The sequence below is a fragment of the Solanum tuberosum genome, unplaced genomic scaffold (genome assembly GCF_000226075.1).
Source record: "Solanum tuberosum cultivar DM 1-3 516 R44 unplaced genomic scaffold, SolTub_3.0 scf00339, whole genome shotgun sequence".
Lineage (NCBI taxonomy): Eukaryota > Viridiplantae > Streptophyta > Magnoliopsida > Solanales > Solanaceae > Solanum > Solanum tuberosum.
In genome coordinates, this window is record NW_006239260.1 from 213,807 (window position 1) to 239,502 (window position 25,696).

Genomic DNA, 25,696 nt, shown 5'->3' on the forward strand with positions numbered 1-25,696 from the left:
GTGTTCCAATGAGAAAAGCTAGACAAAGAAATTTCATGCAACCTCTCACACCGAGCACAATGCATTTGGTGATCTCGGTAATATTGCTATTACTTGTAAGACTCCGTTCCCTAATAAGTCTTTCCAAACGGCTTGCAAAGCTGAGAATATGAAAATCTCACAGGTTAGTTTACTGCGTTAACTATTTACATTTAATATGCTCGATAAGGTGATTTTAAAAAATTTGTACTAGTTAGTTCATGAACTAAATATTTCATTTAATACTCCATAATTCTGAATATGCGTGGAACGATTTGGATGTGAGTACCGGGTGGAAAACCAAGAAAATGGATTTATTTGTCATGTTTCATGAGAGTTAATTTGATTAACTTTGAGAGTCAAATTGAATAAAATTCACTCAATATTTTAAATTTTAAATTTAAATATTTAAAAACTATATATGATCAATCTTTCTCATATTAATATGATGAAAAAATACATCTCAAAGTTCATATATATATCATTTAACTCTCAAAAAACGAAACGTAATAAGTTAAAATAAAAGGATAGAATAATTAATTGCAAAAATATTCATCTTAAAATGTTAATCAAAGTTCATATAGTTTGACTCTCAAAAAATGAAACGTAATAAGTTGAAATAAACGGATGTAATAATTTATTGCAAAATTATTCATCTTAAAATATTGATCCAAATTCATATAGTTTGAATCTCAAAACGAAATGTAATAAGTTAAAATAAACGGATAGAATAATTTATTGCAAAATTATTCACACCTCAATGTAGACGATAGAACCACATTATAAATAACTTGCAATGCATTTCTCCAACTACCAAATTTAAAGCCTGCTATTCTCGAACCCACAACTCTAACGTGGAAAACATTTTTATTAGTATTGACAGTAGTTATCATTATCCATGTTTAGTCAATAAAAATAATACAGGTCTTGAAATATAGGATTGTAAGAGTGGATAAATCATGTAAACCTTCTTAAATTCTACTAGCAGGGAATATAAAATGAGCAAAAGTGGCATCTCAATTATGCAAAAAGATAATAAAAAAATAAATAACTTATTAACCATGTGTACTAAATTCCGGTTATATGCGGAGTCCAAAGAAGAGATGGATCACAAGAATCTATTATATGTAATTTTATTAGTATTTTTTATAAGAGTCTATTTTCAAAACTCGATCCATACTAACCTCTTAATCACATGCCAACAACCAGAACGTACTCACTCCTTAATGTTTTGTCATGATGAAAGATTTTGAAAGTTTTGAATATTGTCCAAATCGTAAGGACAAAACCTTCTATATACTTCAAGCTTGGTTGTAGCCATGAGGTTGAACTAACCGTTCCATCTGCAGTCCACATGTTCTGTTTCAAACCCAGTATTAAATGTTGCGCCAGAATTAACGAGGAGAAGGTACAACAATTTGCTGTTTTTTTAAGGAGTTGTAAACCTCCCAAAGTTTATGAAGGCAAAAGTATATATATATATATGTACATTGATGAAGTTATAAAAAACCAGGGAAGAAATTAAAGTAATAACTCATTGATAAATTAGTTGTAAATAAGCAGGGGAAGCAAAAGATTTTTATATAATTTGTTTCTCTTGCCTGCAAAATATTTTGTTTACCTTACATCTCTACCTTAGGAATGCTAGCTTTAAAATCTAATGACACAATGGACTAGAAAAGATACATAAGCTTGAAAATTTAACTTTATGGTTCTATGGTGTTATACTTTATAACCAAAATCATTGAAATTCATCACTGTAAGAGACAAATGGATGCAACATTGATATGCCCCTACATGTTTATAATCTTGTATTCACATTTTATCAATCACCCTCCTATATTTGTCGTAGTGCTAATCCGCTAGACGACAAGCTAAAAACGTAGAAACTTGTGGTTGTGGGGTATAATCATCACAAAAGTGGAGCTTCTCAAAATTTTTTTGGAAAGCCACATAAAACACAAGCCCAAGCTTTCTAAGCATAGAATGGTGCCAGAGCATAGTTTTTAAATCTATGGCGGCACACAATCATGGTCCAAGTAAGCTAAGCTCGTAAAAGTCTTCAAAAAATCGTCCTTGGTGAATTTAATAGTAAAACGGAATGAGGTGAAAAAAAGATGATGTTTCCCTCTTAATTTTAGTGGATTGGGTCCAATAAAAATGGGTTAGGGTTGAATTATTAATTGGGTCAAAATATTTAGTGAGTATCCTAGTTGGCAGGCCTAGGTGGTGGAATTAGTGTCATGTATCATTTCTGTTAAGTTTTAAGGGTAATTGTGGTCTCTTAGGATAACAACGGGCATTTTTTATCGTAAAATGTAACGGAGGGTATAAGTGGTCTATTTCACATAGTGCAAGGGCAGTTTTGACCTTTTTCCGTAGTTTATAAATGAGCAATTGTTGAGATTGAGAAAGCTATTTTAGGATGTTATGTGAATTATTTATATTTTTTTTTGAAATAATTTTTCACTTTATTTCAAAAGTAGTTTGATGGTAAAATTCTCCAATCTCCAATCGTTCGGTTGTTTCATTCGCAATAAAAAAATAATTTAAACCCAACTCTATTTTCAATTTCAATTCTATAAATTTTAGTGAAAAATATTTGAATTTCACGAGCAAACAACTACTACTTTTTTTTAACTTTAATGCAAGACTTTCATATTTCCTCAAATTATATCTTTGTTTTTCCTTTTCTTGTTGTAAGTTCTTGTGAAATAACCTCCAAATATCCTAACTTGTGTTGTGATACCACAAGGACTTGAAGATTACACATAATGAAACCAACAAAAAATCAATTCGAGCTTTGAAAATGATTTTTTTTTGATAAAAAGTATTTCTTTCTTAAATCGGTATTATGTGATACAAATTTGAATTAGTCGAATCAGTAAAATTTAGAACAGAACACTCCTTACCAAAAAAGTGAAGAAATTCCGACCATTCTACTCGAATCATTATGATGATGTCTCACGATCAAATCAAATCAAAGTTAAATAAATATCGAACCGAACGCCCACTCTGTATGAGTATGGCAAAAGATTTTGAGAGAATCAAATTGCATAAAAGCCTAATTTAATTTCATGGAACATACAAATTGAGTCTCATAATAGCCCAAACTCACAGCCATGAACCAAATTGGGTAAAGTTTTGCAAGACGTTCATCAAACAGTTAGGAAACATAAAATGGCGTCTAAATATATAATAATTTTTTTTAAACATATGGTGTGATTGATAGTTATATACTAAAGATGTTTGCTTAGTTACATAATTTTTTCAAAAAAAGGTACATTATCAATCATCAGCCACAAAATATTAAAAGTTACTGTTTGTTTCTTAAATTTCATGTCGAATTTAATTGAATGACACTTAAATTGGGACGAACGGTGTAATTTCTTTTGACTATTCTACTAGTATCTTATCCACAGCATGTGTTGTTCCTTTGTTCTTTCGTTTTTCTTTTACTTGACATTATTAGGAGACTTGGCAGTGGACTCCAACTATTCTAAGCTGACCTTTCTTTTCCTTTACCAATTATCTCCTTCTTTCTAATTTCGTTTTACGCGTAGTACTGCCTGAATATTCTAACTTTCAACGTTTGTTATTCATGCTTGAAAACGAAATACCAGCTAACATGATTAACAAAAGATGAATTATTGTGTTTACAAGACTTGGGCCGTTGACTCCAACACTAAAGCAAATAGTACATCTTTCTTTATCCTTTTTCTCTTACTTTCCCTTCCTCATCCTCACATTTAGAAAAAAGAAATTTAACGAAAAATTAAAGGAGATGGCTGAAATTCTTCTTACAGCAGTCATCAATAAATCTGTAGAAATAGCTGCAAATCTACTCTTTCAAGAAGGGAGCCGCTTGAATTTTTTGAAAGAGGACATCGATTGGCTCCAGAGAGTACTGAGACACATTCGATCATATGTAGACGATGCAAAGGCCAAGGAAGTTGGAGGCGATTCAAGGGTCAAAAACTTATTAAAAGATATTCAAGAATTGGCAGGTGATGTAGAGGATCTCTTAGATGAGTTTCTTCCAAAAATCCAACAATCCAATAAGTTCAAAGGCGCAATTTGTTGCCTTAAGACGGTTTCTTTTGCCGATGAGTTTGCTATGGAGATTGAGAAGATAAGAAGAAGGGTTGCTGACATTGATAGTTTAAGGACAACTTTCAACATCACAGACACAAGTAACAACAATAATGATTGCATTCCAATGGAACAGAGAAGAAAATTCCTTCATGCTGATGAAACAGAGGTCATCGGTTTGGATGATGACTTCAATAAGCTCCAAGACAAATTGCTTGTTCAAGATTTGTGTAATGGAGTTGTTTCAATAGTTGGCATGCCCGGTCTAGGAAAAACAACTCTTGCCAAGAAACTTTATAGGCATGTCCGTCAACAATTTGAGTGTTCTGCACTGGTCTACGTTTCACAACAGCCAAGAGCAGGAGAAATCTTACTTGACATAGCCAAGCAAGTTGGACTGACGGAGGAGGAAAGGAAAGAACACTTGGAGGACAATCTACGATCACTTTTGGAAACAAAAAGGTATGTTATTCTCTTAGATGACATTTGGGATACTAAAATTTGGGATGCTCTGAACCGTGTCCTTCGTCCTGAATGTGATTCAAAAATTGGCAGTAGGATAATTATCACTTCTCGATATGATCATGTAGGCAGATACATAGGAGAGGATTTCTCTCTCCACGAGTTGCAACCCTTAGATTCAGAGAAAAGTTTTGAACTCTTTACCAAGAAAATCTTTATTTTTGATAATAATAATAATTGGGTCAATGCTTCACCTTTCTTGGTAGATATTGGTAAAAGTATAGTTCAGAGATGCGGAGGTATACCATTAGCCATTGTTGTGACAGCAGGCGTGTTAAGGGCAAGAGAAAGAACAGAACATGCATGGAACAGAGTGCTTGAGCGTATAGGTCATAATATTCAGGATGGATGTGCTGAGGTATTGTCTCTGAGTTACAATGATTTGCCCATTGCATCAAGGCCATGTTTCTTGTACTTTGGCCTTTTCCCCGAGGACCATGAAATTCGTGCTTTTGATTTGATAAATATGTGGATTGCTGAGAAGTTGATAGTTGTAAATAGTGATAATAGGCGAGAGGCTGAAAGTTTGGCGGAGGATATCCTAAATGATTTGGTTTCTAGACACTTGATTCAAGTTGCCAAAAGGACATATGATGGAAGAATTTCAAGTTGTCGCATACATGACTTGTTACATAGTTTGTGTGTTGACTTGGCTAAGGAAAGTAATTTCTTTCACACTGAGCACAATGCATTTGGTGATCCCGACAATGTTGCTAAGGTGCGAAGGATTACATTCTACTCTAATAATAATGCCATGAATGAGTTCTTCCGTTCAAATCCTAAGCCTAGGAAGCTTCGTGCACTTTTCTGTTTCATAAATGACAGTTGCATATTTTCTCATATGGCTCATCTTAATTTCAAATTATTGCAAGTGTTGGTTGTAGTCATCTTTATTGATGATTTTTATGGTGTCAGAATCCCAAACACATTTGGGAACATGAGTTGCTTACGCTATCTGCGATTCGAGGGGGATATGTATGGGAAACTGCCAAATTGTATGGTGAAGCTCAAACGTCTAGAGACCATAGATATTGGTAATAGCTTCACTGAACTTCCTACTGGTGATTGGAAGACTACACAATTGAGACATCTTCGTTATAAAGGTTTCAATCAAGTATCTGACAGTTGCTTATCTTTAAACCCAGTTTTCTCAAACGTGTACTCATTGCCTCCTAATAATCTACAAACTTTGATGTGGATGTATGATAATTTTTTTGAACTGAGATTGGTGCACCGATTTGTCAATTTAAGAAAACTGGGTATATTGAGTGGATCTGATTCTACAGTTAAGATATTATCAGCATTGAGCCCTGTGGCAACAACGCTGGAGGTTCTGAAGCTCTACTTTTTCAGGGACACGAGTGAGCAAATAAACTTGTCGTCGTATCCAAATATTGTTAAGTTGCATTTGAACGGAAGAATGCCCTTGAACTCTGAAGCATTCCCTCCAAATCTTGTCAAGCTTACTCTTATTAGGTTGATGGTAGACGGTCATGTAGAGGCAGTGCTTAAGAAATTGCCCAAATTAAGGATACTTAAAATGTATCGGTGCAACCATATGGAAGAAAAAATGGATCTCTCTGGTGATGGTGATAGCTTTCTGCAACTTGAAGTTTTGCATATTCAAGAATCAAATGGGTTGTATGAAGTAACGTGCAGGGATGTTGTCAGTATGCCTAAATTGAAAAAGCTATTACTTATAGAAAGAACTGATTCCAACGTTAGGCTCTCGGAAAAACTTGCAAAGCTGAGAATATGAAAATCCCAATGTGTCAACTGTCAACAGGTTAGTTATTTACTTTTAATATCTCAAAATAAGCTAATTTGTATTTAATTCATCAACTTATTATTTGTTTGTCTAATAAATTGCAGATGCATTTCAGAATGATTAAGTCTTTGCTGGAGAGCATCTTCTATGCCTGTTTGTATTTGAAATAAATAAATAAAATGTTTGATTGCTTTCTCAAGTTGATGTATTTGTGGCTTGTGATTTATAAAAGATTTATTTATTGTCTAATGCATATTTACTTTGGAATTAGTAGCTTTAATTATTTTCTTCTTCAAGAATCAAAGTTCATAATATAAGTTATGGCTTTGCATCGATCGGTTCGGATCGATTTTATGTATTGTCATTTTAGTTTATCGGTTTTTGGTTATGGTTTATCGGTCAATTAATTTAACCAATAAGAAAATGTTTTTAAAACAAATATATGACTTCTCTAACAATTTAACATGACAAGATAATAACGTAACTTTACAAATGTTCATAAAATAGAAACAATAATAGTAACTAATATGAAAAAAATTATACAAGTGTAACACAAAGAGAAATTAATAGGAATAGTGTTCTTACTTTATTTTTTGACGTTTTGTTATTGAGATTAATATTTAATATTTATGTACAGATAAAGTACTATATTACTATAATCTTATCGGGTTATCAGTATACCCAATAACTCAATATAAAAAGTCAAAACCAAACCGATAATCCAATAAATTTTTTTTTTATAAAATCATTAAAAATTGTTGACCCAATAGCCCAATAGCAATAAATTAATTGCACTTTTTCCGATTCAATTTTTTTACCCCTAATAAAAATTACCTGTTCTAGCAAGTGCAAGTAGACAATTGATATATACATATATATATATATATATATATATATAGCTCACAATTTACAAATTATTTCTACTGTTAATCGTCAAAAACATTAACTTCTCAATATATGGCTAATAATTATTTGTGACAGTTAATAGGTTTAAGATGAGAAAAAGTATTCTCTTTTAATAAAGGGGATGTATATAATTTTCTTCACTGTCACGCGAAGTGCAAGTTGTTTTATTACTCTCCCGATCTCAGTTGATCATTTTCGTTTTTTTACAAGAATATTAAGTATCTTAAATAAGAAGTTAATTTTATTAATTCATCCCTTAAAAAAAGTTTGAAAATTTAATAAACAAATGTGAGCACTTTAAAAAAGAATTAATTGCATGGATAATATAGAAAAAAAATTATTAATGTTTTCTTCATTTAGAAAGATGGACAACTATATATTTTTAATAAAATGATCAACTAATATTAAACAGAACTACGGAATGAATAGTTACAACTAAAATGAAAAAAAGAGTTCTTCACGAAAAATACTTCCGTTTGAAATATTCATTTATCTTTTTGTAACATTTACATCCAGACAAAAGTAAAAATATGATTATTATTTTTTTAATTCTCCAACATTATACTTTCCTTTTGCTTTTTCATGAGAAAAAAGGTAAGATGCCTATATATGGTTTAAGTAAAGAATAAATTGGAAATTATGACCCATCTTACCCTCACATTCAAGTCAAGTATTGAACTAAATTTTATTTTTATTTTAAAAAAAATATACTTATAAATAGAATTGAAGTGCTTGGTTAATTTGTCAATTTCCATCTTTTGAAAAAACACACTTATAATTAATATTTACTCCAATCAAGGAACTGCATCAGCCAAATTCCAACCTATCAGGTACACCTACTTTCTTTTTTTTAAGCTTTAATTTATATTTGATTATTACAAAATAGTTAGAACTAGTAGTAAATAAATTGTTTAATAACACAAGCACACAAAATTATATCGAGGGAAGGAAGAAAATGGGGAAATTATCATGAAAGATTAAAGTCACTCATTTAATAATTGAGATCTGAATCATTCAATATTTCATTTTTTTTAAATGGTAATTCTTGTGTGAAAGTTGGTAACATTAATATATGAAAGGCATATTTTTTAGTTTTCTATCATCTTTAGATTATTTTTTTATTGTTATCCAAATGAAAATTAATGATTGGATTACTATTCTCTTATATGTATGATCAATATTATCAGTTAAAGAGATATGTAGAGTTATTTTATTTTAATTGATAAAATGATATTAAGAAGAAAAAATAATTCTTTCTACTTATTTATTAATTAAAGTTATTAGGGAAAAAAATAAGAATATGATTCTTTAAGAAAATAAGAATATGGTTCAAGATTGAAATGTATGCGATAACTCAACCACAAAATTAACTTATTGATATTGTGCTATCAGATTAACACTCGATGAAGTTAATCACACTTGGGTATAAAGAATTGACTTGGTTTATTGTCAGATGCTTTGTTCACTATAAATAATACAATTTTGTTCAGTTAGTGTGTCTATGTAGTTTAAAAAAAAACTTATCAAAAGTGTCTATGTAGTTTAAAAAATAACTTATAAAAATTAACACAACGGGACACGACATGAAGTGTCTAAAATGAACAAAGCTTAGTTGAGGTGCTAAGTGAAACGTTGGTGCCAACTTTAGGAGGTCACCGATGGATTCAACCGATATTTTATTGATAATAAGCTAGCATATTAGTACATTTAAAGTTGTTAAATAAGTCAAACCGTTGAGTGTAACTTTATCCGTTCAATAAGCAACCCTCATTAATGTATCAAACAGACATTCTTAAGGCTTAACAAATGTCATTAAATAGTCCGAAATTGAACAAAAATACCCTAAATTAATAATTTATTCCAAATAAGTCATTGATGGTCCAAGTAAATATATTATTCATTTTTTTAATATAGAAAATGGTTATTCTACTTCAATTAGAAAACAAAAATTAATTATTTTCTTTATAAACGCATTATTTTAAGGGAAAATAGTAAAAAAATGTCCTTAAACTATGTGAAGTGATTAAAAATACCATTCGTTTATAATTTGACTCAAAATTGTCGTTGCCGTCAATACTTTGGTTCAAAAATGTCCTTGTCGTCAATACTTTGGTCTAGAAATTAAATGCCCCTATAGTTACTAAATGAGTCAAAAATGCCCTTTTTTGAATAAATATATATTATACTTTTTCTTTTAAACACATCTTCTTCCTAATTAAAATATTATTCAAGACTCATATTCTTATTTTCTTTCTTTTAAAATCACTTTAACAAATAAATATGTAGGAAATTATTTTTTTCTTCTTAATCTCATTTTATCAATTAAAATAGAATAACTTCATGTACCCTTTCGACGAATAACATATTCCATATATATAAGATCATAGTATATCCATCATTAATTTTTATTTATATAACGATAAAAAATAATTATAATAAAATAAGAAATATTTTTATTTTTTATTTTTTTCTGAATTAACGTAGGATAAACATTTGCTAATTTTTTTTAAAATATTATTTAAAAAAATTGGGTTAAAAAGAAAATAAATGATATATTTATTTGGAAAATGAGCATTTTTGATCCATGAAATTACAATGAGGGCATTTTTGGACTAAAGTATTGACGACAATGGCATTTTTGGATCAAATCATAAACAGAAGGCATTTTTGTTCATTTCACATAGTTTAAGGACATTTTTGACCATTTTCCCTTCTTTTAATAATAATAACAACTTTTTATAGCAAATGATTAACATACTTTAATTCGAAAAAGATTAAGAAATAAAAAATATTTCCTATTTTATTAGAATTTTTTGAATGTTAACCAAAGAAAAATTAATGATTTGATTACTATGATCTCATACATATGACCTATAGTATTGTTTAAAAATATGCATAGACTTATTCTATTTTAATTGATAAAATAAAATTAAAAAGAAAAAACAATTCTTTCCTACTTATTTATTAATTAAAGTTATTAGAAAAAAAAGCAAGAATATGGTTCTTTAAAAGTAATATTTTTATGAGGAGTAGAATGTGTTGATAAAGTAAAGAAATAATATTATTATTAGGAAAATGACATTACCCATTAAGTAAAGAAATATATATTATTTAAAAGATAAAAAAATTTACCCTCTTCTGAATAAATTCTAATGAAAACATATAGATATTTAAACTTATTCATAAAACAACATATTATGTTATATATAATTATAAAAAAAAAATATGTATATAATATTTTGTACTAAATAAAATAAACCAAATATTTTTAAAAACCAATCTAGAACAAGCTAGACTTTTCTGAAAGTTTGGTCAAACACAATCTACTTATTAATTATTGAAAAAAGCAATTCTCAAATGAATGATAGAACACAAATTGTTTTTCTTCAAAACTGTTATAGTAAAAATATGCAGTTTTTGAGTCTCGAAAATTGGAATTCTTCCTTTTTATTGAAACAGATAGAAAAGAAAAAAACAAAAGATGGGAGAAATTGTTCTTTCTGCAGTTATCACCAAAGCAACAGAAGCAGCTGGAAATCTACTCCTTGAAAAATGGTCAAACTTGAATTCATTAGAAGAGAGCATGAATTGGCTCAAAACAGAAATGGTGCAAATTCAGTCTTACATTATTGATGCAAGGGCCAAATTAACTCAAGGAGATTCAAGGGTCAAAAACTTGATAAAGTATATTGAACAACTTGCGGATGATGCAGATGACATCTTAGATGAATTCCTTCCCAAAATTGAACGCAAAGGAACAATTGGTTGTCGCGTTTGTAATGTTTCTTCTGCCAACAAGTTTGTCGCAGAGATTGAAAAAATAAAAAGAAGAGTTGCTGAGATTGATCGCTTGAGAACAACTTATGGTATCACTGATACAAGTAACAACAACAATCAGCATGACTACATTCCATTGGACCAGAGAGGATTATTCCTTCATGCTGATGAAACAGAGGTCATCGGTTTGGATGATGACTTCAATAAGCTACAAGCCAAATTACTTGATCATGATTTGCCTTATGGAGTTGTTTCAATAGTTGGCATGCCCGGTCTAGGAAAAACAACTCTTGCCAAGAAACTCTATAGGCATGTTCGTGATCAATTTGAGTGTTCTGGACTGGTCTATGTTTCACAACAGCCAAGGGTGGGAGGAATCTTACATGACATAGCCAAACAAGTTGGACTGACGGAAGAGGAAAGGAAAGAAAACTTGGAGAACAACCTACGATCACTCTTGAAAAGAAAAAGGTATGTTATCCTCTTAGATGATATTTGGGATGTTGAAATTTGGAATTATCTAAAACTTGTTCTTCCTGAATATGATTCAAAAATTGGCAGTAGGATAATTATCACATCTCGAAATAGTAACGTAGGAAGATACATAGGAGGACATTCCTCACTCTGTGTGTTGCAACCCCTAGATTCAGATAACAGTTTTGAACTCTTTAGCAAGAAAATCTTTAATTTTGATAATAATAATTGGGCTAATGCTTCACCTGACTTGGTAAATATTGGTAGAAGTATAGTTGGTAGATGTGGAGGTATACCACTAGCCATTGTGGTGACTGCAGGCATGCTAAGGGCAAGAGAAAGAACGGAACATGCATGGAACAGGTTACTTGAGAGTATGAGCCATAAAGTTCAAGATGGATGTGCTAAGGTATTGGCTCTGAGTTACAATGATTTGCCCATTGCATTAAGGCCATGTTTCTTGTACTTTGGCCTTTTCCCCGAGGACCATGAAATTCGTGTTTTTGATTTGACAAATATGTGGATTGCTGAGAAGCTGATAGTTGTAAATAGTGGCAATGGGCGAGAGGCTGAAAGTTTGGCTGAGGATATTCTAAATGATTTGGTTTCTAGAAACTTGATTCAAGTTGCCAAAAGGACATATGATGGAAGAATTTCAAGTTGTCGCATACATGACTTGTTACATAGTTTGTGTGTGGACTTGGCTAAGGAAAGTAGCTTCTTTCACACCGAGCACAATGCATTTGGTGATCCCGGCAATGTTGCTAGGGTGCGAAGAATTACATTCTACTCGGATAATAATGCCATGAATGAGTTCTTTCGTTCAAATCCTAAGCCTAAGAAGCTTCGTGCACTTTTCTGTTTCACAACAGACCCTTGCATATTTTCTCAACTGGCTCATCTTGATTTCAAATTATTGCAAGTGTTGGTTGTAGTCATGTCCTATTATGATTGTTGTGGTGTCCCAAACACGTTTGGAAACATGAGTTGCTTACGCTATCTTCGATTGGAGGGGGATATTTATGGGAAACTGCCGAATTGTATGTTGAAGCTCAAACATCTAGAGACCCTAGATATTGGTAAAAGCTTCATTGATCTTCCTACTGGTGTTTTGAAGTCTACACAATTGAGACATCTTCGTTATAAATCTTTCGATAAAGTATGTATGTATTGCTTTTCTATAATCCCATTTTTTCCAAATGTGTACTCATCATTGCCTCCTAATAATCTACAAACTTTGATGTGGATGGATGATTATAATTTTTTTGAACCGAGATTGTTGCACCGATTGATCAATATAAGAAAACTGGGTATAGAGTGCTCATATGGTTCTACGGTTAAGATATTATCAACATTGAGCCCTGTGCCAAAGGCGCTGGAGGTTTTGAAGCTCAGATTTTTGAGGTACATGATGAGTGAGAAAATAAACTTGTCGTCCTATCCAAATATTGTTAAGTTGCATTTGAGAATTTGCAGAACAATGCGCTTGAACTGTGAAGCATTCCCTCCAAATGTTGTCAAGCTTACTCTTCACAACTTGGAGGTAGACGGTCATGTAGTGGCAGTGCTTAAGAAATTGCCCAAATTAAGGATACTTAAAATGCTTTGGTGCAAACATAATGAAGAAAAGATGGATCTCTGTGGTGATGGTGATAGCTTTCCGCAACTTGAAGTTTTGCATATTGAGTATGCATGTGGGTTGTCTGAAGTAAGTTGCAGGGATGATATGATTATGCCTAAATTGAAAAAGCTATTTTTACGTATAGATACCACTTCCGACGTTAGGCTCTCGGAACGTCTTGCAAAGCTGAGAGTATGAAAATCCCAATGTGTCAACAGGTTAATTATTTACTTTTAATATCTCTGAATAAGCTCATTTTTTATTAATTAATTCATCAACTTAATATTTTATGTCTAATAAATTGCAGATGCATTTGAGAATGATTAAGTCTTTGCTGGAGAGCATCTTCTGATGCCTGTTTGTATTTGAAATAAATAAATTAAATGTTTGATTGCTTCATGAAGTTGACGTATTTGTGGCTTGTGATTTATAAAAGATTTATTTATTGTCTTATGTATATTTACTTTGGAATTAGTAGCTTTAGTTTATTTTCTTCTTCAAGAATCAAAGTTTACAATATAAGTTATGGCTTTGCATCGATCGATTCGGGTCAATTTTATGTATTGTCATTTCATTTTATCGGTTTTTGGTTATGGTTTATCTATCAATTGGTTTAACCAATAAGAAAATGCTTATAAAATAAATATATGACTTCTCTAACAAATGCTCATAAAATAGAAATAATAATAATTAACATTGAGAGAACTATACAAGTGTAACACAAAGAGAAATTAATAGGAATAATGTTCTTACTTTATATTTTGACGTTTTGTATAATGTGAAGTTTTGAACTCAAAGTCACTATGAAGTTTGAAGCTAAGGCTATAGGACAAATGTACTAACTAGTAAGGTATTGAGATTAATATTTAATATTTATGTAAGCGTAAAGTACTATATTACTATAATCTTATTGGGTTATCAGTATACCCAATAACCCATTATAAAAGGTCAAAACCGAACCGATAATCCAATAATTTTTTTATAAAACCATTAAAAACTATTGACCCAATTCTTGGGTTTTGGGTTTTTTTTTTTTCTGTGTGGATCAATAAAAGTCCAAGGTTAGAAAATTTACAAATACACACTTTTGGACACCTTGACACATGCACACGCTCTTCATGGAATCGACCCCAATATTTGTTGGGTTTATAATTGGTACGACTGTATTTACATTTCATTTTAAGGTGTAGAATTGGTCATGACCAAACTCCAGAGTATAACTCCAGCATTCAATAATTTGAAAAAAATAAAATACAAGTATACTTTAATCAAATTTTTATTTATGTGTTTTGGTTTTATTTATGTCAAACACAAGGTATACATCTTTAAAAGAATTAAAATTTCTACACATTTCATCCCCAAACTATAAAAGATTTCCACATAATTTTTTTTAAAATTCATCTTACAAGGTATCATAAGCAGCTGGCCTTCCTTATAATGACACTTTTGTTTGCTAAAAAATTCTGCAAAAACTAAAAATCTCACACAATCAAAGTTAGAATTCTAGCTACGTGTTCAATAAAATTTAATAATTTTAGCTAAAATCAAATATTTATGTTCAAAATTCATTGAATATTTACGTTTAATATCAATGTGTCTACAGGTTAGTGGCTACTATCAAATTTTCATTATGCTTGTGCTCTTCGTTTGCCAGAAAATCGGCACATTGGTTCATCTCTCTCCAAATGTGTTTAATTAATAGAGGTCTTGCTGACATTGAACACATATTTCCTACGATCTTTGCTAATAGCTCTAAGATGATAATGTTGTATATATATATATTGCCGTTAAAAGTTATTTTTGATTTAGTAATATTAAACAAATTATATTTTTATGAGAATAATGGATGGATAAATACTCCCTCCATATCAATTTATGTGACTTACTTTCCTTTTTGATCTGTCCAAAAGAGAATGACACATTTTTATATTACTCCCTCCGTCCCATTTTATGTGGCACCATTTCCTTTTTGGTCAGTCCCAAAAAGAATGTCACATTTCCTTATATGGTAAGTATTTAAAGGTACAACTCCTCTTTTACCCTTGTTGGTCTCACTTAATCTTAAAATAATACTCCAATACATTTATGAGGAGAGAGAAAAGTGAGTCTACTTTTTAAAGGGCAATTTGGTAAATATTTCAAAGTCTTCATTTATTTCTTAAACTCCCGTGCCGGGGTCAAAATGTTGCCACATAAAATGGGACGGAGGGAGTAAGTAACAATTTAACTATGAAATGTCTACTTTACCGTTAATGAAATGATTTACAGCCACACAAATTTATATAATTCATTTTGAACCACAAATTTTAAAAGTCTTCATTTCTTTCTTAAACTTCGTACCAAATCAAACTATCTCACATAAATTGAGATGGAGGGAGTAATAAATTACGCGACACAATAAATATAGCTTCTATATTTATCTGAAACATTATGAAGCTAATCACAAGGACAAAGGGTATATATTTCGACTTTTTCAGAGTGAAAAAAAATATATATGTGCTTAATAGCTCCAAATAGTAAGGGACTCGAGAGTAATTTTACTGCTTAGAGGTGTTGTACCTTGCTTTTTGAAGAGGGTGTTTTTGGAATTAATGTACAACATGCATCCTCTTGTTTTGGTAGCAGTGTGTCTACCATAGTGGCGAATTCATAATAGTTTGTAAATAAGCAATTGTCAAGATTGAGAAAGTTATTTTAACATCATGTTTGATTATGAAAATTATTTAGAGAGAAGTATAGAAAAACACCTTAAACTTAGTGCACATTATTAGAAAAATGGCTAGACTCTTTGTTTAGTGGTATAAATTCGAAAAAAATATTATTAGTTTCATCTACAAATTATTGACAGTCTAAAAACCATCCCTCTACTTGACTAACTAAACCGCTGAACACCCCGATCAGTCACATGACATAGCAAGTGGTCTCAAACTCTTATAGAAACATAATGCTCTTAATAAAAAGTCGAGATAAGTGTTGAAATTAAAATACTCCTAAACTTGACGAAAATTTAAGGGTGTATTTCACTCACGTTGTAAGATCGGTGTGTATGTAAGTTCAATTAGTCAAGTAAAATAATGTTTTTAAGATTGTCAATAGTTCAAAAATGAAACTAATAATTGACACCAAATTTAGAGGGGTACGTTTTCAATAGTTCTCTCAATTATTTATTATCTTTTTGAAATATCACTTTATTCAAAAATTGTGAATTGAAATTTCAAATAGTTGATGGAATAAGTCTAAAGTGATAAACTATTTGCTTTATTGTTGGAGTCCACAATAAGGACAACACATGCAGTGGATAAGATGTCAGTAGAATAGTGAAAAGAAATTATTCCGCCCGTCCCAATTTAAGTTTTTTTATTTTTTGTGGCCGATTGATAATATACTTTTTTTTTCCGAAAAAACTACATAACTAAGTAAACATCTTAGTATAACTAATCAATTACACGATATTTAAAAAAAAACACTTATAATACACTATAATATTACATTAGTTTTTTTAAAAAGGAAAAAATTATATTGTTATCAAGAATGATTGTTAGAGTATAATAGTAAGATGAGAGTATAATGTATTTCTCCTTTTCCATTAGTGTGCAGCTGCCCCACCTTTCTTGTTTCTTTTGTTTATCATTTACTTGGCATTATTAGGACTCCAGCTATCACTAAAATGCAAAAGCAAACAGTATACTGATCGTCTTTTTTTCCTACTTTTCCTAATTACTCATACTCAGTTTTTTGTTGATACTGAAAAAGAAAGACAAAAAATGGCTGAAATTCTTCTCACAGCAGTCATCAATAAATCTGTAGAAATAGCTGGAAATCTACTCGTGCAAGAAGGAACGCGTTTATATTGGTTGAAAGAGGACATCGATTGGCTCCAGAGAGAAATGAGACACATTCAATCATATGTGGACGATGCAAAGGCCAAGGAAGTTGGAGGCGATTCAAGGGTCAAAAATTTATTAAAAGATATTCAACAACTCGCAAGTGATGTGGAGGATCTCTTTGATGAGTTCCTTCCAAAAATTCAACAATCCAATAAGTTCATTTGTTGCTTTAAGACAGTTTCTTTTGCCGAAGGGTTGCGGGTATTGATCGTGTAAGGACAACTTATAACATGCATCATGGATACAAGTAACAACAATAATGATTGCATTCCGTTGGACCAGAGAAGATTATTCCTTCATGCTGATGAAATAGAGGTCATCAGTTTGGATGATGACTTCAATAAGCTACAAGCCAAATTACTTGATCATGATTTGCCTTATGGAGTTGTTTCAATAGTTGGCATGCCCGGTTTAGGAAAAACAACTCTTGCCAAGAAACTTTATAGGCATGTCCGTCATCAATTTGAATGTTCAGGATTGGTCTATGTTTCACAGCAGGCAAGGGCAGGAGAAATCTTACAGGACATTGCCAAACAAGTTGGACTGACGGAACAGGAAAGGAAAGAGAACTTGGAAGGCAACCTAAGCTCACTCTTGCAAAGAAAAAGGTGTGTTATCCTCTTAGATGACATTTGGGATGTTGAAATTTGGAATTATCTGAATTTTTTCCTTCCTGACTCAAAAATTGGCAGTAGGATAATAATCACATCTCGAAATAGTAATGTAGGCAGATACATAGGAGGAGATTCCTCACTTCACGTGTAGGCTTCAGATATTATTATTATTTTTTGAAACTTTTTTACTTTAAATCATATTTTTATTATTAGTGTAATGATATTTCTCAAGTAGTAATTGTAGTACTTTTTTTCTTCATTATTGGTGATCGTTACCTTTCTCAATTAAAAATCATAATATTTATTTTGTATATTATAGATTATTTAATAAAATATATTTGTAAAATAATTGAAAGTATTACTTTTCCTTTTTAAAGTATTTTCTTTAATAAAGGGAATGTATATAATTTTCTTCACTATCACGCGAATTGCAAGTTATTTTATTACTCTCCCGATCTCAGTTGATCATTTTCCTTTTTACAAGCATATCAAGAAATCATAAATAAGAAGTTCAGTTTATTGATTCATCTCTGAAATTTTTTATTGGAAATTTAACAAACAAATATGAACATTTAAAAAAAGAATTAATTGCATGAATAATATAGGAAAAAAATTAATTAATGCTTTCTTAATTTATAAAAATGGACAATTATATTTTTTAATAAAATGATCAACTAATATGGAATAGAACTATAGAATGAATAGTTACAACTAAAGTGGAAAAAAAAGAGTTCTTCACGAAAAATACTTCCGTTTGAAATATTCATTTATTTCTTTTGTAACATTTACATCCAGACAAAAGTGAAAACATGATTATTATTTTTTTAATTCTCCAACATTATACTTTCCTTTTGCTTTTTCATGAGAAAAAAGGTAAGATGCCTATATATTGTTTCAAGTAAAGAATAATTTGGAAATTATGACCCATCTTACCCTCACATTCAATTCAAGTATTGAACTAATATATATATTTTTTTAAAAGATACTTATAAATAGAATTGAGGTGCTTGGTTAATTTGTCAATTTCCATCTTTTGAAAAAAAAAACACTTATAATTAATATTTACTCCAATCAAGGAACTGCATCAGCCAAATTCCAACCTATCAGGTACACCTACTATTTTTCTTTTTCTTTTTTGCTTTAATTTATATTTGATTATTACAAAATACTCCCTCCATTTCATATTAATTTAATTTTGAGGTGTTTTACACCCTTTAAAAAAAGTAGATTAAGACATAAATTGAATATAGTTTTCTATTTTTACCCTTATTAATTATTATCAAATTTATGATTAAAATAACTAAATATTAATTAATCGCTAATTCCAATACTAACTAATGAAGGGTAAAATTGGAAGAACACTCTAAAAGTAGTTTTGAAAACTGAACAATTAAATTAATTTAAAAAATAAAAAATACCTTAAAAATTAAATTAATATGAAATGGAGGGAATAGTTAGAACTAGTAGTAAATAAATTGTTTAATTACACACGCACACAAAATTTAGGAAATTCACAAATACACACTTTTGGACACATTGACACATGCACACACTCTTCATGGAATCGACCCCAATATTTGTTGAGTTTATAATTTGTAGGACTATATTTACATTTCATTTTAAGGTGTAGAATTGGTCATGACCAGACTCCTGATTATAACTCCAACATTCAATAATTTGAAATAAAAATAAAAATACAAGTATACTTTAATCAATTTTTTGTTTATGTGTGTTTTGGTTTTATTTATGTCAAACACAAGGTATACATCTTTAAAGAATAAAATTTCTACACATTTCATCCCCAAACTATAAAAGATTTCAACATAAAAGTTTAAAAAATCCATCTTACAAGGTATCATAAGGAGCTGGCCTTCCTAATAATGACTTTTGTTTGCTAAAAAATTCTGCAAAAACTAAAAATCTCACACAATCAAAGTTAGAATTCTAGCTATGTGTTCAATAAAATTTAATAATATTAGCTAAAATCATATATTTATGTTAAAAATTCATTGAATATTTACGTTTAATATCAATGTGTCTACAGGTTAGTGGCCACTATAATTATTTACGTTTAATATCCTCGATAAACTAATTTTTGTTTGTTACTTAGTTCATGTCTAATTAATTACAATGAATAGTAGATCGATACATAATGTATAGCTACTTTTACTTAAAGATTTATAACTCAAATCCACTACAGCGCAACGAAACCGCCGAACGCCCCGATCAGTTACATGACAAGTGGTCTCAAACTCTTATAGAAGCATAATACTCTTAATAAAAAATCGAGATAAGTGTTGAAATTAAAATACTCCTAAACTTGACGAAAATTTAAGGGTGTATTTCACTCATATTGCAAGATTGGGCTATATGTAACTTGTAAGTTCAGTTAGTCAAGTAAAAATATGTTTTTAAAATTGTCAATAGTTCAAAGATAAAACTAATAATTGACACCAAATTTAGAGGGGTACGTTTTCAATACTTCTCTCAATTATTTACTATTTTCTTTTTGAAATATCACTGTATTCAAATAGTTGATGGAATAAGTCTGAAGTGATCAACTATTTGCTTTATTGTTGGAGTCCACAGTAGGACGCACATGCAGTAGATAAGATGCCAGTAGAATAGTGAAAATAAATTATTCCGTCCGTCCCTTGCAAAACTTTACCCAATTTGGGCTATTATAAGACTCAATTTGTATGTTCCATGAATTTTTAGGTTTTTATGCGATTTGATGCTTTCAAATTTTTTTTGCTACGTACTCATACAATCAAACCTTTATAAAGGAAGTCGTTTGTCCTGAAATGTTTATAGTATAATGTATATATAAAAAAAACCACTTATAATATAACAATAGTTCTTTAAAAAAAAGAAAAAAAATATATTGTTACCGAAAATGATTGTTATAATAAGATGAGAGTATAATGTATTTCTCCTTTTTGATTCGTGTGCAGCTGCCCCACCTTTACTTGACATTATTAGGAGACTTTGCCATGGACTCCAGCTATCACTAAAAAGCAAAAGCAAATATATAGTATAAGCTGATCTTCTTTTTCTTACTTTTCCTAATTAATCATTCTGATCAGTTTTTTGTAGCTACTGAAAAAGAAATGGCTGAAATTCTTCTTACAGCAGTCATCAATAAATCTGTAGAAATAGCTGGAAATCTACTCTTTCAACAAGGAACGCGTTTATATTGGTTGAAAGAAGACATCGATTGGCTCCAGAGAGAAATGAGACACATTCGATCATATGTAGACGATGCAAAGGCCAAGGAAGTTGGAGGCGATTCAAGGGTCAAAAACTTATTAAAAGATATTCAACAACTGGCAGGTGATGTGGAGGATCTATTAGATGAGTTTCTTCCAAAAATTCAACAATCCAATAAGTTCATTTGTTGCCTTAAGACGGTTTCTTTTGCCGATGAGTTTGCTATGGAGATTGAGAAGATAAAAAGAGAGTTGCTGATATTGACCGTGTAAGGACAACTTACAACATCATGGATACAAGTAACAACAATAATGATGATTGCATTCCATTGGACCAAGAGAAGATTATTCCTTCATGCTGATGAACAGAGGTCATCGGTTTGGATGATGACTTCAAAATGCTACAAGCCAAATTACTTGATCAAGATTTGCCTTATGGAGTTGTTTCAATAGTTGGCATGCCCGGATTGGGAAAAACAACTCTTGCCAAGAAACTTTATAGGCATGTCCGTCATCAATTTGAGTGTTCGGGGACTGGTCTACGTTTCACAACAGCCAAGGGCGGGAGAAATCTTACAGGACATAGCCAAACAAGTTGGACTGACGGAAGATGAAAGGAAAGAAAACTTGGAGAACAACCTACGGTCACTCTTGAAAATAAAAAGGTATGTTATCCTCTTAGATGACATTTGGGATGTTGAAATTTGGGATGATCTAAAACTTGTCTTTCCTGAATGTGATTCAAAAATTGGCAGTAGGATAATTATAACCTCTCGAAATAGTAATGTAGTCAGATATATAGGAGGGGATTTCTCAATTCACGTGTTGCAACCTCTAAATTCGGAGAACAGTTTTGAACTCTTTACCAAGAAAATCTTTATTTTTGATAACAATAATAATTGGGCCAATGCTTCACCAGAGTTGGTAGATATTGGTAGAAATATAGTTGGGAGATGTGGAGGTATACCTCTAGCCATTGAGGTGACCGCAGGCATGTTAAGGGCAAGAGAAAGAACAGAACGTGCATGGAACAGAGTACTTGAGAGTATGAGCCATAAAGTTCAAGATGGATGTGCTAAGGTATTGGCTCTGAGTTACAATGATTTGCCAATTGCATTAAGGCCATGTTTCTTGTATTTTGGCCTTTACCCCGAGGATCATGAAATTCGTGCTTTTGATTTGACAAATATGTGGATTGCTGAGAAGTTGATAGTTGTAAATAGTGGCAATGGGCGAGAGGCTGAAAGTGTGGCGGATGATGTCCTAAATGATTTGGTTTCAAGAAACATGATTCAAGTTGCCAAAAGGACATATGATGGAAGAATTTCAAGTTGTCGCATACATGACTTGTTACATAGTTTATGTGTTGACTTGGCTAAGGAAAGCAACTTCTTTCACACCGAGCACAATGCATTTGGTGATCCCGGCAATGTTGCTAGGGTGCGAAGGATTACATTCTACTCTGATAATAATGTCATGAATGAGTTCTTCCGTTCAAATACTAAGCTTGAGAAGCTTCGTGCACTTTTCTGTTTTACAGAAGACCCTTGCATATTTTCTCAACTGGCTCATCTTGATTTCAAATTATTGCAAGTGTTGGTTGTAGTCATCTTTGTTGATGATATTTGTGATGTCAGTATCCCAAACACATTTGGGAACATGAGTTGCTTACGTTATCTGCGATTCCAGGGGCATATTTATGGGAAACTGCCAAATTGTATGCTGAAGCTCAAACGTCTAGAGACCCTCGATATTGGTTATAGCTTAATTAAATTTCCTGCTGGTGTTTGGAAGTCTACACAATTGAAACATCTTTGTTATGGAGGTTCTAATCAAGCATCTAACAGTTGCTTTTCTATAAGCCCAATTTTTCCAAACTTGTACTCATTGGCTCATAATAATGTACAAACTTTGATGTGGCTGGATGATAAATTTTTTGAGGCGACATTGTTGCACCGATTGATGAATTTAAGAAAACTGGGTATAATAGGAGTATCTGATTCTACAGTTAAGATATTATCAGCATTGAGCCCTGTGCCAACGGCGCTGGAAGTTCTGAAGCTCAGTGTTTCCAGGCACATGAGTGAGCAAATAAACTTGTCGTCCTATCCAAATATTGTTAAGTTGTGTTTGATCAATGTTTGCGGAACAATGCGCTTGAACTCTGAAGCATTCCCTCCAAATCTTGTCAAGCTTACTCTTGTCCGCTATAAGGTAGACGGTCATGTAGTGGCAGTGCTTAAGAAATTACCCAAATTAAGGATACTTAAAATGGATTGGTGCAGTCATATGGAAGAAAAAATGGATCTCTCTGGTGGTGATAGCTTTCCGCAACTTGAATTTCTGCATATTAATGAACCAGATGGGTTGTCTGAAGTAATGTGTAGGGATGATGTCAGTATGCCTAAATTGAAAAAGTTGTTACTTGTACAAGGCAGCGGTTCTCCAATTAGTCTCTCTGAACGTCTTGCAAAGCTGAGAATATGAAATTCACAATGCGTCAATAGGTTAGTTTGCTACGTTAATTACAATTTTATTTAATGAATCAACTAAATATTTTATGTCTAATGAATTGCAGATGCATTTCAGAATGATTGATTGTAAATTGTAATTGTAATAAATAAATAAATAAATGTTTGATTGCTTGATGTATTTGTGGCTTGTGATTTGTAAAACATATTTATTTATTGTCTTATCACTTATGTATATTTACCTTTGGAATTAGCAGTAGCTTTCGTTTCTTCTCTTCTTCAATAATCAATACTCGCAAATATAAATTAGGGTCGTATTTTATTGGTTTGATTTATCGGTTTATAAATTCGTTTAATCAATAACCAAATCAATTAAATATTTTTTTATTGGTTTTGGGTCCTTAGCGGTTCGATATTTGATTTAACCAATAAGAAAATACTTATAAAACAAATATATGACTTCTCAAACAATTTAACGCGGCAAGATAATACCGTAACTTTACAAATACTCATAAAATAGAAACAATAATAACTAACATGAAAAGAATTATACAAGTGTAACACAAAAAAAAACTAAGAGGAATATGCTTCTTACTTTATATTTTGACGTTTTGTATAATGTGAATTTTTGAACTTAAAGTGATCACTGTGAAGTGTGATGTGAAGGTGAAAGGACAAATGCACTAACTAGTAAGGTATTGCGATTAATATTTAATGTTTATGTATGAGTAAAATAGTAAATTATTATAGTCTTATTGGGTTATCGTTATACCCAATAACCCAATATTAAAAATTAAAATCGAACCGGTAACCCAATATTTTTTTTCTTTCTATAAAACCATTAAAACCTCGTTGACCCAATAACCCAATAACAATAAATCAATAGCACTTTTTTCATTTTAGTTTATCGATCGATTAGATTTTTTCACCCCTCTAATATAAATTACTACCTGTTATAGCAAGTGCAAGTAGGGAATTGATATATAGCTCACATTTTACAAATTCTTTCTAGTGTTAATCGTCAAAAACATTAACTTCTCAATAATATATGGCTGATAATTATTTTAAGTAATCATATTTGTGAAAATTAATAGGTTTAAGATGAGAAATAAATCAAAGTATTTTATTTAATAAAGGGAATGTATATAATTTTCTTCACTATCACCCGAAGTGCAAGTTGTTTTATTACGTACTCTCCAGAGGCGTATCCAGGATCTCAAGAACATGGGGGCACCATTATCTTCAAAATAGACAATTAATTCAATTATATAAATTTTACGGTGAGAACAAGTTGACGAGCAAGTAGGTAGTAGCAATCTTTATATAGTAATATATTAGCAAAAAACATCATTCACTTACAATTGTCCTCGACGAGTTTTCATATTTTGAAAACGGTCAATAATGGCATAATTACTTACATTTTTAAATATACTACGCTCTATATAGCAAACTAAACAACCATTCAAAAGATCTTCATCCATCCTATTACGCAAATCATTCTTTATGTACTTCATTGATGAGAATGCTCTTTCCACGCTTGCGGTAGCAACAGGAATAATCAAAGTTAGCTTCACAAGTAGATACACAAGTGACCAAGTTTGATCTAGTTTTGTCTCTATCATCACTTTTGCAAGATCCTTGATTCCCTTCAAGTTGAGAAACTTGCTATCACACTTTTGAGCATAGACAATAAAATCATCAAGTTGAAAATTGAGTTCCCGAAGCTCTTTATCACCAAACTCACTTGGGTAGTACTCGGCTAGTTTCATTATCCTATCCTTGTGAAAATTAGCAAATGAATCAACCGGACTCAAACTAGCCATACCGAGGAGCAAGTCACTAGTCACCACATCAAAACGATTATTGAGTTCTTGAAGTGCCAAATCAATGACGGCATAAAATACTTCCACACGAAAGTGATGCAAATATGAAATATTGGACCTCTTACGCTTCGACTTCCCATTAGAGTAGTCTTCATTCATTTTGGGAATTGAAATTCCATGTTTACCACAAAATAAGCTAACCTCATCCATCATAGAGTCCCATTCATCCTCTCTCATCATTTGCAATCGTTTCTTTGAAAGGCCAAGCAATCCCACAGCATTACGATATTTGATCTTTCTTTTGTAAAACTTTATTCAACTCATTCGTCAATAGCAACACCTTAAACATCAAGTGCAACATAAAGACAAATTCAAATTCATGAATCTTGCTCAAAAGATTTTCCGCCGCAAATCTATCAAGATGATATGGACAATCACGTTTCATATTCTTAAGCACATTAACAATTGAAGAAAAAAAAATTAGGAAATTGTCCAAGGTTTTAAAATGAGACCC

General features: G+C 31.3%; 3 protein-coding genes and 1 pseudogene across 5 annotated transcripts; 3 read left to right on the forward strand and 1 right to left on the reverse strand.

The window, feature by feature from the left end:
• Nucleotides 1-3,689: 3,689 nt before the first annotated feature.
• LOC102604469 (disease resistance protein RPP13-like) lies at nucleotides 3,690-23,484 on the forward strand. 3 transcript variants are annotated; one of them, XM_015315064.1, is made up of 3 exons: nucleotides 3,690-6,221; nucleotides 13,201-13,396; nucleotides 23,467-23,484. In XM_015315064.1, exons 1-2 carry the CDS (start codon nucleotides 3,803-3,805, stop codon nucleotides 13,374-13,376), a joined length of 2,595 nt encoding a protein of 864 aa, XP_015170550.1. In that variant the 5' UTR covers nucleotides 3,690-3,802; the 3' UTR covers nucleotides 13,377-13,396; nucleotides 23,467-23,484. The 3 variants fall into 3 exon arrangements, with proteins under 3 accessions (XP_015170550.1, XP_015170549.1, XP_006360930.1); XM_015315063.1 differs by lacking the exon at nucleotides 23,467-23,484 and adding an exon at nucleotides 13,486-13,592 and having other exon boundaries at nucleotides 3,691-6,221; XM_006360868.2 differs by lacking the exons at nucleotides 3,690-6,221; nucleotides 23,467-23,484 and adding exons at nucleotides 8,063-8,136; nucleotides 13,486-13,592 and having other exon boundaries at nucleotides 10,766-13,396.
• On the forward strand, nucleotides 16,943-17,830 carry LOC107063329 (putative disease resistance protein At1g50180). The gene is made up of 2 exons (XM_015315044.1): nucleotides 16,943-17,266; nucleotides 17,348-17,830. The coding sequence occupies exons 1-2, from the start codon at nucleotides 16,943-16,945 to the stop codon at nucleotides 17,828-17,830; spliced, it is 807 nt and encodes a 268-aa protein (XP_015170530.1).
• On the forward strand, nucleotides 20,689-23,419 carry LOC102604130 (putative disease resistance RPP13-like protein 3; annotated as a pseudogene).
• Nucleotides 23,485-24,634: 1,150 nt separating the features above from the next.
• Nucleotides 24,635-25,422, reverse strand: LOC107063330 (uncharacterized). Its single transcript, XM_015315045.1, has 2 exons — nucleotides 24,778-25,422; nucleotides 24,635-24,676 (listed from the first exon to the last, which is right to left on the reverse strand). Exons 1-2 carry the CDS (start codon nucleotides 25,420-25,422, stop codon nucleotides 24,635-24,637), a joined length of 687 nt encoding a protein of 228 aa, XP_015170531.1.
• Nucleotides 25,423-25,696: the final 274 nt, after the last annotated feature.

Bases quoted from the DNA above. Each gene is read 5' to 3' on its own strand.
- LOC102604469 (XM_015315064.1), top strand. From the start codon at position 3,803: ATGGCTGAAATTCTTCTTACAGCAGTCATCAATAAATCTGTAGAAATA. The intron at 6,222-13,200 runs GTGATAGCTTTC...TGGATCTCTGTG, and splicing joins AATGGATCTCTCTGGTGATG to GTGATGGTGATAGCTTTCCG.
- LOC107063329 (XM_015315044.1), top strand. From the start codon at position 16,943: ATGGCTGAAATTCTTCTCACAGCAGTCATCAATAAATCTGTAGAAATA. The intron at 17,267-17,347 runs GTATTGATCGTG...CCGTTGGACCAG, and splicing joins CTTTTGCCGAAGGGTTGCGG to AGAAGATTATTCCTTCATGC.
- LOC107063330 (XM_015315045.1), bottom strand. From the start codon at position 25,422: ATGATGAGAGAGGATGAATGGGACTCTATGATGGATGAGGTTAGCTTA. The intron at 24,677-24,777 runs GTAAGTAATTAT...TACTATATAAAG, and splicing joins AGCGTAGTATATTTAAAAAT to ATTGCTACTACCTACTTGCT.